The 13,067-nt window shown below is 48.6% G+C and overlaps 1 protein-coding gene across 3 annotated transcripts in view; it reads left to right on the forward strand.

Moving 5' to 3' along the window:
* GOLM1 (golgi membrane protein 1) overlaps nucleotides 1-13,067 on the forward strand; it is a 46,013-nt gene that overhangs the window by 15,469 nt on the left and 17,477 nt on the right. For all 3 annotated transcript variants that reach the window (XM_070431411.1, XM_070431408.1, XM_070431409.1), the window contains exons 3-4: nucleotides 772-951; nucleotides 11,515-11,569. In XM_070431411.1, the coding sequence (XP_070287512.1) occupies nucleotides 772-951; nucleotides 11,515-11,569 (235 nt within the window). The remainder of the gene's footprint in view (nucleotides 1-771; nucleotides 952-11,514; nucleotides 11,570-13,067) is intronic.

Genomic DNA, 13,067 nt, shown 5'->3' on the forward strand with positions numbered 1-13,067 from the left:
CCCACCCCCCACCCCCCGGGTCATGTCCCTGTGGGGTAGTCTCGAATACAATTTTCCCTACTGTGTTTATAAGCATCAGAATAGTTTTTATTTAATAGTGGATTGTATACATCATCTTTTGTATACAACTCTACAAGGTTGGGACTTTATTCTTCCCATTTCACAGGTAGGCAAACTGAGGCCCAGAGAGGTAAAGTACCTGGGGGGCTGGGATTCCAACCCAGTCTGTCTGACTCAGAGCTTGGGCTCTTAGCCCTGGAACTTCGTTGCCCCTGAGTGTTTTGTCCTCCTCCTGCTTACCCTCCAGGGGTCTAGAGCCCTTGTCTGAGCCATGTTCTCTGCACAGGTGGGCTCTGGGCATCCGGGGTTGGAGAACTGAGTCTCTTTTTAGAAATCTTGTCTGATAAGGAGTCGTTAAGTGCCCTTAACGACTTAAGTGGGGAAAAGGAACTAAATACTTGAGCAGCATCTCACACCTGGTAAAGCATGAGGCATTTTATGTATTTATTTAAAGCTCACAAAATCGCTGTGCTGGGTGTGGTGGTGTTTCCATGGAGACGTGCAGTGGAGTCAGGGAAGCTCATAGCAGTGAATTCCATTGCTTGTAGAAAAACCGCTGTAGCTTCTACACAGGTGACTGCAGATTGAGCCTTGGGCATAGCCTGTGGGTGAGGGCGTGCTGCTGGCTTTGGGCCCGGGTTGTCTTTGCGCAGGTGGTCTGGTCTCCAGGGAGGGCCTGACATTTGCCCTCACACTGTGGTGTCCTTGTAGACGCGGATCATGGAGCTAGAAGGCAGGGTCCGCAGGGCGGCCGCCGAGAGAGGCGCGGTGGAGCTGAAGAAGAACGAGTTCCAGGGGGAGCTGGAGAAGCAGCGGGAGCAGCTGGACAAAATACAGTCCAGCCACAACTTCCAGATGGAGAGCGTCAACAGGTTACACCAGGATGAAAAGGCAAGGCCGGCTTGGGTCCTAGACACCAGCTTCCACGCTGGGCAGCTTTTCTCCATGGGAGGGGGAGCGGTGTGTGTGTGTCCCTGGAATTAACTGAGATTAGCCTCTTTTTTTTTTTTTTTTTTTTTTTTTTTTTTTTAATTTGCACTTTTACTTTTATTTATGTACTTAATGAAGAAGTTAAATGTTTTATTGTTAAACTTTCTAGTTTTCCCACAAGACTGCTACTTCACTGTATAAAAATAGCACCAGCAAACTCAGTCTATGGCAAAATTAAGATAGCATTGTTTGGCATCTGACACTGAACAACTAACAAAAACTTCTCCACTGCCAGTTATTTCCAGTGGAAAGACCATTATTTTGACCCAAATCAGGTATGAATATAAGTAAGTTACAACAGTATATAAGGCTTAAGATAACAATGTTATCCTTGAATTATATTACTTTTATAACTAGATTTTACCACAGATAATTTCAGGAATTCTGATATTATTATAACTGTAGCCTTGCCTAAAAACCATCGGGTGTTGTGGGAAAAAAAGCATATTGTGTTTATCTGCAATCATGAGAAAGTTAAGGGGTATTTTCTTCCAATAGCATTCTTGTATCTTTTTCAATTGATATCACTAAAAGTTGCTATTTTTTTTTTTTTTTTTTTTTTTTTTTTTAGATTTTTTTTTTTTTTTTTTTTTTATTAAATCTTTATTGTTCAGATTATTACATTTGTTCCTCTTTTTTCCCCCCATAACTCCCCTCCTTCCAGCTCCCACCCCACCCTCCACCCTCACTCCCCACCCACTGTGTTCATCCATAGGTGCATGATTTTTGTCCAGTCACTTCCCGCATCTCCCACACCCCTTTTTCCCCCAAGAATAGTCAGTCCATTCCCTTTCTATGTCCCTGATTCTATTATAATCACCAGTTCATTCTGTACATCAGGTTATTTATTCACTTGATTCTTAGATTCATTTGTTGATAGATGCATGTTTGTTGTTCATAATTTGTATCTTTACCTTTTTCTTCTTCTTCCTCTTCTTAAAGGATACCTTTCAGCATTTCATATAATACTGGTTTGGCGGTGATGAACTCCTTTAGCTTTTCCTTATCTGTGAAGCTCTTTATCTGACCTTCAATTCTGAATGATAGCTTTGCTGGATAAAGTAATCTTGGTTGTAGGTTCTTGGTATTCAGCACTTTGAAAATTTCTTGCCATTCCCTTCTGGCCTGCAAAGTTTCTGTTGAGAAATCAGCTGACAGTCGTATGGGTATTCCCTTGTAGGTAATTGAGCCTCTTTCTCTTGCTGCTTTTAAGATTTTCTCTTTGTCTTTTGCTCTTGGCATTTTAATGATGATGTGTCTTGGTGTGGTCCTCTTTGGATTCCTTTTGTTTGGGGTTCTCTGCGCTTCTTGGACCTGTAAGTCCATTTCTTTCACCAGGTGGGGGAAGTTTTCTGCCATTATTTCTTGAAATAGGTTTTCAATATCTTGCTGTCTCTCATCTTCTGGCACTCCAATGACTCTGATATTAGACCGCTTAAAGCTGTCCCAGAGGCTCCTTACACTATCTTCACACTTTCGGATTCTTTTTTCATTTTGCTTTTCCAATTGGGTGTTTTTTGTCGAATCTTTGGTTTGATTATTATACTCCTCTGGTCTGCTATTGGGTATAATATTCTTTATTTCAGTCCGTGTATGCTTACTTTCTAATTTCTTTATCGTAGCATCGAGGGTCTCATTAGTTTTCGTGAGGTTCTGCACAAATTTATGGCAAGCCCTCAAAATTGCGATTCTTAGCTCCATATCCTCCATTTCTGTCATGTTTTTTTGTCTCCGCATCTTTTATGCTTTCTTGGTGCACCCCCTTGTGGTCTCTGTGCGCAGTCTTGTTCTAGCCAAGCCTTAATTGTTGTAGTTAACACTAGGGGGATTTGACCCTCAGGCCGGCTGGCTATAGTAATCAGCTGTGCGGAAAACTCTGTCTTCTGGGGAGGCGCTAATCCAGCCTTTGCCTGAGGCGATCAGCAAATGGCTGTGCGCAGGCTTTGGGCGGGGCGGGCTCAACAGGGCGGGCGGAGGGAGCAGTTATGGCCACGCTCAGTCCCGTTCCCAGAGGCTCTGCTTCTCAGAACCCCGGCAGCCGCTGCCAACCTCGGAGAGAAAGCTGCCCTCAGGTTCCAACTGATGCCGGGTAATCCCGCTTCTCCCGTTTGAGTCTGGGTCCCTAGAGACTCGCCCGGATCTGGAGCCCAGAGTCTGAGACTCAGTCCCGACAGAAAACGACAACCGCGCCCTCAGCCACCAGCCCGCTTTCGCGCGCACCTCGGTACCTTTGTATTTTCCACACTGCGCCGCCTCTGAGCCTCGATTTGCTGTTCTCTTTCCTTCTAGTTGTAGAGTCTCTCTTCAGCCAGCCTTCCTGTGGTTCTGGGTGATGTCCGTTCAGTCTTTTAGTTGTATTTTTGAAATGGTTGTTTGCGGCAGCGGTCTCCGGTGTTTACCTACGCCGCCATCTTGGTCGACTCTCGATTAGCCTCTTGATGAAGCTCTGGGTATCTCCCCATCTGGATGGGCTTCTTGTAAAACCCTTTGCAATGGGGATAAATGAGAGAAATGAAAAGAACTATCTTAGCATCAGATTATCCGCCTGTTGGCTTTTTTATTACTTTTTAAATCTTCTTTTTATTGTTTAAAGTATTACATATGTCTCCTTTTTCCCCCAATTGACCCCTTCCAGGCCACTCCCACCCCCCAGAACAAGCCCCCACCGCCCCACTGTCCGTGTCCGTTGGTTACGCTAATATGTATGCATACAAGTCCTTTGGTTGATCTCTTACTCCCCCCCCCCCCCCCGCCCCCCCCTTCCCTCTGAGGTTGGACAGCCTGTTTGGTGTTTCTTTGTCTCTGGATCTATTTTTGTTCATCAATTTATGTTGCTCATTATATCCCACATATGAGTGAGATCATTCTCTGACTGGCTTGTTTTGCTTAGCATAATGCTTTCCAGTTTCATTCATGCTATTGCAAATGGTAAAAGTTCTTTCTTTTTTATAGCAGCATAGTATTCCATTGTGTAAATGTACCACAGTTTTTTAATCCACTCATCTGCTGATGGGCACTTAGGCTGTTTCCAGATCTTGGCTATGGTAAATTGTGCTGCTATGAACATAGGGGTGCATATATCCTTTCTGATGAGTGTTTCTGGTTTCTTGGGATATATTCCTAGAAGTGGGATCACTGGGTCAAATGGGAGTTCCATTTTTAACTTTTTGAGGAAACTCCATACTGTTTTCCACAGTGGCTGCACCAGTCTGCATTCCCATCAGCAGTGCACGAGGGTTCCTTTTTCTCCCCTGTTGGCTTTTTTTCTTACTGTCCTCAAAGTCCCTGCTGTGAGCCGGGCTTGTGCTGGATTTGTGTCTCAAGAAGAGTAATATTTGTGCTCTTTATATCGGATGATTGGAAAGGTTGCATGAGGGATCAATTGGGAAAATACTAACAAAGAGATTAGGGGACTCAAAGATGCTGGATTTTAAGTTAAAAAAAAAAACCATTTGATTTTGAGGCCTCAGCTGATTTTTGGGGATTGAACTGTCATTCTGTTTTTCTTTTTTTTGCCTCCTTATCTGTTGCAGAATTAGGTATGTTTATGGTGGCTTGATACATAAATGCAATTATTTGAGTTCATATTGTATTGCTACAACGTGGTGGAAGCCCTCATATAGTTGTATATAAGAAGAGTTATACAGCTTTGTTTTGCAACAGAAATGATTGTGTAGACGTTAACCTTACATAACTTTCAAAAAAGTTGTCTTTCTCAATTATCAAAATATTATAGACAGTTTTGAAAATACAAAAAAGAAATTTAAAATCACCTGCAGTTCCATCACTCAGAGATTAACTACTGAGAAGCACTCACCCCCTTTAAACAAAAATAGATTACATCTAAGCTCTTCTAAATCACTGTTATATTCAAGCTTTTATAAATGTGTGTATGCCATGAAAATTATAGAATGTAAAGGGGGCTCTTTAAATGACACATACATTTGAACACATCTAGTTTTGCACATCATTTAAAAAGACCTGGGAACTCTTGGCTTATTATGCATTGTTATTTCAGGGGTGTTGAGGCAACCACTTCAATGATAGAAAACCAGGAGTATAATTCGAGATAAGAGAGAATTCTTCATAAATGTTTGCTGAAGGGAACTGTAGTAGATTCCCTTGACGTCTGATTGGCTGAGGTGACTAGGTTTTGGACATGAAGATGTACATTTGATTCAGCTGAACAGGAGTGCACATACACGTGTTACTGCTTCATAACAAATTACCCCAAAACATAGTGATTTAAAACCATGACAGTCAGCGTGTATGCTGCTCAGGTGTCTGCTTTTTGGGAGGGCTTCGTGGGGCAACTGTGTGTGCTCTACTCCTCTGTGTCACCGTGTGGGGTGCCTCGAAGTCGGGGGGCAGAAGGTCTCCTCACTCGTGTCTGGTGACCAGAGGCCTCTGTGGGGCCGGGGCTGAAGCACCTGTGTGGCTTTTCCACATGGCTGCTTGCCCTCCTTTAACTGTGGAGGCTGGATTCCCAGGCCAAGCATCCTGCCGAGGGAGGGAGGGAGCCAGGAGGAAGCTGTCACCTGTGTATGCGTTCCCAGGTCTGCCATAACAAATTACCGTAAACTGAGCGGCTTAAAGCAACGAAGATGAACTCCTTCAAGGTTTGGAGGCTTGGAAGTCCCAAATCAGGGTGTCACAGGACCTAGGAGGCTCCATCGGAGGATCCTTCCTGTGCTCTTGCAGCTTCTGGCGTCTGCTGGCACCTTTGACGTGACTTGACTTGCACTTGTATCCCTGTGATCTCTGCCGCTGTTCGCACAGGGCGTGTCCTCCACGACTCTGCAGCTTTGCCTGTTCTCTTCAGTCACATCGATTTAGGACCCACCCTCGGGACTTTAACTTAATTACAGCTGCATAGGCTCTGTTTCTGAATAGGCTTTTCATAGGTTCATGTATAGGTTCTGGGTGGACATGGGTTTTCGGGGTAAAAGCCATGGCACCTGTTTCATCGTCAGCAGGGCCATCTCCTCTGCGGTGGCTGGAAGTGCGTGGCCGAGGCCAGCCCAGATGGAAGGGGCGAGGGAATCAGACTCTGTCTTTGTCAGAAACCTGAGGTCACATTGTCAACCGCCAAATGTCTGTGGTTATAAATAACCTTTACGCAGCCAGCAGTGAAATGCTATTTTCTTTTTAGATTTATATGTGTGTGTGTGTATAAAATAAGTGTTTAGGGGGCCCCAGTAGAAAGAGGCCTTCAGGTTCTAGTTTTTGGCAAAAGCTAACGGAGAGTCGCTGGTGCAGGTCTGCACTAGCGTCTCAGGACGGCACAGGATGTTCCATTCATTCTTTTACTTGGTTGTCGGAAGGCAGATCAGTCCTTTTGGGTCTGAAGACTTACTGAGATCTCGGGTCCTCTCCTGGCCCCTGGCTGCCGCACAGTGACCCTGGAGGCACGTGAGGGGCACATGGCCTCCTCTCTGAAATGCCTGGGGAAAGAATCAGAAGACCCTGAGTGACTTAGCACTTCATCCAGGGAACACCCAGCTTCCTGCTGCTGTGTTCATTTTTGCTTGCTACCAGTTGGAGTCAGGAGTAGCTTCATTTTGTACAATTTTATTTGTGACGTTCATGCTAGGCTGGTTTCTTGCAGCCATTTATCTGATGTTGAAATTTAGGCTTTTCATTTGCTGTTAAAATATGTAAATGAAAAAAAAATATGTGAATGAGCAATGCAGTCAGTAGTGCAAAGCAAATCGTTTGAGTACCATTTCATTTGTAATGGAAATACAGTACTGTCCTGAAGGGCAGCCATGGCCTAAAAAAGAAAGATGGCCAAGTGGGAGACGAGAGGAGGGGATGTTGGGGATATGTTCATTCATCTGTGTCCAGAAGAGAAAAGCTTACAGGCAGAGCCAGCGGGGAAGGGGAGGGAGAACGGGCCTGCCATTCACCTAGCCTCACCTTCCTCACTCACCTGTGTGACCTGCGTCTGCTTTGAGGTGGCTTCAGTGAGCTTCCAAGTTTCTCCTTTCTTGCCTGGTAGGTAACTTGGTGTGTGAGGAGACTCCCCGGCCTTATTGGAGGGGGTGTGGCATGAAATTGCCATGCTTCAGAGGGCTTTCCTGTTGTCAGTGACGGGTGAGTGGCTTTTCCCTGGCTGCCAGGCGGGGAAAGCGAGGAGAGCTGAGATGGTTTGTGTCGTGGGTTCTCGTGTGGCTGTGGGCCTGGGCTGGGGGCTGCTCCCTTCGGTGTTGGTTCCTGTGGGTGATTCTCAGGAAGATTCTGCCCCTTCAAAAGGACATGACTAAATTAAGCAGCTTGGTCATTTGTCCTGGCTTAGAGTGCTTTCACACAAGAACACGCTTAAGGTGCCGACGGGGAGACAGGTGTGGCCTTTGGGATGGAGGTACAGGCTGCACCCTGAGAGGTCGCTGGCTGGCTCCAGGGCCCTGCAGCGTGGCCGGGGCTGGCCCAGGCTGCTGGCTCCACCACTGCCTGCCCTGCAGCAGGACACGGCTCTTGGGGTTCCAGTTTCTCCGCTCCGGGTCGGCTTTCCTTGTGCACCTGAGAGCGAGGCGGTTTTCTTCTGCAGACGCGCTTTCTCGTTTGTTTGTTTTGTTTTGGAGGGCCAGAGTAGATCACTGTCGTTTCTTTGCTTTTTATCACCTCTTCTCCCTGCGACTGATGGAAGAATCAAGGCTTCTAGAAAAGCGTTTCTGTTTTTATCCCCATTCATTTTCTGTGTTCAGTTCTGTCTGTCTGCTCAGGATGCTGCCGGCCACTGGGCTTGTGCCCCGTCGGGACCAGGCTGTGCCTGTTGTCTGTGCATTTCCCATTGGGTGCTGCGGAGAGATGAGTAAACGGGTCTGTTGGAGTCAGTCATAGACAGAAGTCACTCCAGCTGTTTGATGCAAAAACGATTTGGCACAGGAAGTAGATGCCAACAGGATGGTGGGAAGGGCCTGGGGGAGCAAGCTTGCCGGGATGGCTCACCGGTCAGGACCAGCCCCAGGGCCCGACCCGAGGCTGAACCGGGAGGCTGCCACGGAGCCTTCGCTCAGACACGGGGCCGCCGCACTCCTTGCTCCGTTCTGCACCTCCAGCCTCTAACCCCGTCAGCATTCCAGTCTCCAGGGAGTGTATCTGATTGGATCTAAGTCCCACTGGGAAGGAGTCTGGAAAATGTACGTTAGCTTCCGAGCCTCCTCAGGAAGGCACAGCAAAGGCTGTGTGCCACCGATGCCGACCTGCGTCCGCCCCAGGCATGAGGGAGGGGGTGCCCAAATGCTGTGGGGGTCACAGGAGAATGTCCTCCACCAAGACGCCTGGAAGCCAGGTGAATGTCCCTGAGGGTGTCGGGAGGTGGGAGCAGCACCCTGTGACTGGGTGTGAGGCTGGTTTTTATCTCCATTACTTTTCTGTTTTTATCCCCATTAATTTTAGGAACATATAGGGAGTACACAGGAGCACAGGGGCCCCTTCACACAGGGTCTTTTAAGCCACTTACAGTTTGGACTTGAGCTGGAGGACGGGGGACCCATCATAGAGTTTAATCTGTGGATCAAGGTTATCAGATCAGGTCTGGGGGGTTTACAAGGTGGGTCCTGGCCCTGGGGAGTGTCCTTGGGGCGGGGAGCAGGGCAGAGAGGAGGCAGCTCTTGAAATACTTGAAGCAAAAATTATGTGCTGAGTTGAGGTAAGAGTGGAATGAATTCTGCAAAGTGAGCAGATGCGAGAGGCAGCCAGCAGGACAGGCCTGGGTGACAGGTGCAACATGGAGAAAGGGAGAGAGAGGCTGCTATAAATAGATACTTGGCTCTTCTCTGCTGCTGGGACTCTCTGTCCTCCCTTCTTGTTCTTCAGGGCCCGAGCTGTCCCTGCCCGCCTGTGGCTGTTGAGCACTGAAAATGTCCCAGTTGGGATGTGCTGTAATGTGAATAGGTTTGAAGGCTTAGTATGAATAGAAAAGCAAAATATCTCATGAATACTGTTCTGTGTTGATTACGTCCGAGATCAGTCATTTAAGTTGTTCCTTTTCTTTTTCTGTTTGTTTCAGCTCTGGTGTTCAGAGGGAAGGAGGCTTTGATCGCTAGGCGAGGTGGAAGTTTAAGTGTACAGTTCATGTTGTTGTGCAAAAGATCTCTGGATAGTTTTTATCTTGCAACACTAAGACTCCATGCTCATTCAACCCTAACTCCCCTCCCCGCACCCTCAGCCCTTGGCAACTGTCTGCTTTTCTGCTTCTCTGATTTTAACTGCGTTAGATCCTTCCTCTGAGCAGAATCCTGTAGCATTTGTCCTTTTGTGACTGGATTGTTTTGCTTAGCACTCTGTCCTCCAGGCTCATCCCTGCTGCAGCGCGTGGCATTCTGTCTTAAAGGCTGCATAACCGTCTGCTGCGTGCACATCTTCTTCACCATCGAGGACACGAGGTTGCTGCAGGGCTGACGCCTGTGAATAGTGCTGCTGTGAAACATGGGGCTGCAGATACCGCCTTGAGGTCTTGCTTTGAGTTCTTTAAGACAAATCCCCGGAGTCGGGGTGCTGGCCTGCGTGCTCATCTTTGGTCTTTTTAGCTGGACGGGTGCAAGCCTTTTCTGAGAGGAGCAGGAGCTGCACGCTGTGTAAATCGGATTCCTGGCTGTGCGAATCCTCCTGTCACTGCGGGTTCTCTTCTCTCTGCTGCCCGCATAGAATATTTTTTGTTGGTGTAGAATATCTATAAAGACCCCTCTTGATAACCTCTCCCTGAGAGAATAATTATCCTATATACCAGTGGTTCTCAACCTTCTGGCCCTTTAAATACAGTTCCTCATGTTGTGACCCAACCATAAAATTATTTTCATTGCTACTTCATAACTGTAATGTTGCTACTGTTATGAATCGTAATGTAAATATCTGATATGCAGGATGGTCTTAGGCGACCCCTGTGAAAGGGTCGTTCGACCGCCAAAGGGGTCGCCACCCACAGGTTGAGAACCGCTGCTATATAATAAAAGTCTAATAAGCAAATTGTCCCCTCAACAGGGAGTTTGACCAGGGGGCGGGGGCGGCAGGTGGCTGGGGGAAGGAAGGTCCTGGCCGCCAGTGGCGAGACCCCAGCCAGCAGCCGGCAGCCACTAGGGACCCTACCTGTGCGTGAATTTCATGCACTGGGCCTCTAGTAATGTTATCACCGTGACTTCTTCCCTGTTATACCAGGAAATGTGCCTTTGCTCAGGTCTCCCAGAATAAACACCAGATCAGTCTGGCCAGATTTCATTTCTGGTGCACGCCCCTGTATTCACAAACACCTGACTCCAGGAAACTGTCCAGGCCAGAGAAAGAGTGGGGGCTGGGCAGAGAGGTCCAGGGGAAAGCCAGAGGCACAGAGCGGGAGGCAGTGTGGTTGGCATCATCACCGGGAACCAGAAATGGCACAGAAACGTGTCTCCAAGTTATGGGCGGCATTTTCCAAGCTACATTGATTATACACAGGAAGAAACTTTCCCAGGTGGCTCCGTGCACAGTGTGTGCACAAAACAGTGCTTCCAGCGTGAGGTGCTCTGGTGTGTAATATTCCAGTCCAGCCCTCTTCAGGTTTTTGTTCGCCGTTAGTGCTGGGCGCAGTCCACTGGATTGGTGTCCTGCCGAGGTTTAGACCCAGTTTGGCAAGTAGTGATGGAGTGCTCGCTCCTGGAGCTGGCGCTGGGGCTCAGGTGTGGCTTTGCTTGCTGTTGAGAGAGCAGAGGGACTGGAGCTTCCTAAGCAGCCTGTGCCTCAGAGGAGGAGCACCTGCCCGCTCACGCAGCTGGCAGCTGGCGTGAGGAGAAGGGAGCACCTGGATGTGGAGCCTCCGCAGAGACCTGCTGTAAGGTGTTCACTCGGCACGCACAGCTGCTGGTCCCGCTCACTGCACACTCATTTCTCTTTCTTGCTGCTGCTTTTACCTTGTTGTCCTGAGTCCTGTGCGGCCTTTTCACTGTTCTGTTGTCAGCTTTCCCAAATCTGTGTCACTAACTGGGTGTGAGCCCCGCACTCCCCAGGCTTGCCGACTGTGGGCAGAAGGAAGAGGCCCGAGGTGACGTTAAAATGACGCCGAGTGCTGTGCTGGGGGAGCGGTCCCCACGTTTCCTTCTCTTTGCTCTGTTAGCCGGCCTGGCATTCAGAGTTTGACTTCTGAGTGAGGATATGACTGTGCCCAGGCTCCTCCAGAAAAAAAGCCAGAGTTGGGAATCAGCCAGGCATGGCAGGGGCCTTGCGCAGAGGAGGGGCCGGTCCTGGAACTCGGGGAGGGCCGGGGACCGGTTCCTCTTCCTCCGGTCACAGCTGGTGTTGGGCAGGCAGGTCTCTGTGTGCGAGTTCCTTTTCTGGCTGTGGGCGTCAGATAATCAGAGCTGCCCGCCCCGGGCCTGCCCTCCTGACCCCTGCGTTGGGTGGGGGAGGGGTGCAGCCTTCCTTTTCCCCATGTGTATGTCTTACTGGGGTGGGTTCCGCTGTTTCATTCTGCGTTTATCTTCCTTGCAGGCGGTTTTGGTGAATAATATCACCACAGGCGAGAGGCTCATCAGAACCCTACAAGGTGAGCTCTCCTCTCCTCCTGACACCAGGCCTCCGGTCGGGGGACCTACTTTCCTCTTGTCCTTCTGAGGGTTGTTTATTCTAATCTAGTGACGGGTGTGATTACGAGTGACGGAGTAATCTTTAATTTATCCTTAAAGAGCTTTTCCTCTAAAAATGCTACTGAATACATTGCAAGCTGCTCTGCACAGAAGAATTCACACTCTCATTTTTTGATACGTTGAAAAGAATATACCTATGTGCCCACACACATATCTATGATATGTATGTGATCTGTTTTTTTATATATGGTGTATCTATAGGATGGGGCAAAAGTAGGTTTGCAATTGTTCGTATGGAAAATAATAGTCATTAACACAGAAGAAGAAAAATAGACTGTTTCTCGTACTCACAGCTGCAGACCTACTTTTGCCCCCGCCTATGGTTTGATTGGACAGCGCCTGTCTAGGAGTCTAGGACTGTTCGGAGGGGAAAGGCAGGGCTACACAGAGTTAAGGGAGTTCTTGGTCCTGGGGGCTTCTCAGAGCTTGCAATCTGCTGATGCTTCTGCTCACACGTCAGGAAGGGAGGACGGCTGCAGCCTTTCCCACGTGTCCTGTGCTGCTGAGCAGCCGCTGTGTTTTGAGACGTGTCATTAGGCAGCCTCGTCATTGTGCACGCAGCGTGGCGCGTGCTTACCCACACCTAGATGGTGTGGCCTCTGCCCACCGAGGCTGATGGCAGTACTTCATTCCTTTTCATTGTGGAATAGTATTCCATTGCCCATGCTCAGTTTGATTTATGGAGTCTTTTTATTTTATTTTATATTTTATTGATTTTTTACAGAGAGGAAGAGAGAGGGATAAAAAGTTAAAAACATCGATCAGCTGCCTCCTGCACACTCCCCACTGGGGATGTGCCCGCAACCAAGGTACATGCCCTTGACCGGAATTGAACCTGGGACCTTTGAGACTGCAGGCCGGTGCTCTATCCACTGAGCCAAACCGGTTAGGGTGGAGTCTTTTTTTTTTTTTTTTTTTTAAGGTTAATGGAGCTGTAATTTACACACAGTCAAGTTTGCCCTTTGCAGTGTGCCTTTCTATACGTCGTGACACATGCAGAGTGCCCCAGACCACCACCGTCACAGTCAGGACCCAGCTCGTGTCCATCACTCGAGGATGTGTCTCCGCCACCCCCCGCAGACTTTCGTGGTCAGCCTCCTGCCCCCACCTCAGCCTCGGGTCCCCACTGAGCCGTTTCCCACCGGGAGATGACCCTGACCCCCTCCCGGTGTTGCCTGTCGAGGCCATTACATACATGTGCTTGAGATGGATCCTTGTGGCTGTGCAGCAGCATTCCCAGAATCCTTCTCTTTCGCTTACTTCCCCCCAGAGAGCCGGGCAGGTCTAGATTTGTGAGGACAGCCTGGGGGGACTCAGGTGTCTGTCCAGGGCTGTGTCCTGGCCCTGCTGCCGTCTGCCCACTCTGCGGGCCCCTCCGTGGCAGCTTGCCCGCCCACC

The sequence above is a fragment of the Myotis yumanensis genome, unplaced genomic scaffold (assembly GCF_028538775.1).
Source record: "Myotis yumanensis isolate MYYU_CA2020_CCGP unplaced genomic scaffold, mMyoYum1.0.hap1 SCAF_12, whole genome shotgun sequence".
NCBI classification, from domain to species: Eukaryota; Metazoa; Chordata; class Mammalia; order Chiroptera; family Vespertilionidae; genus Myotis; species Myotis yumanensis.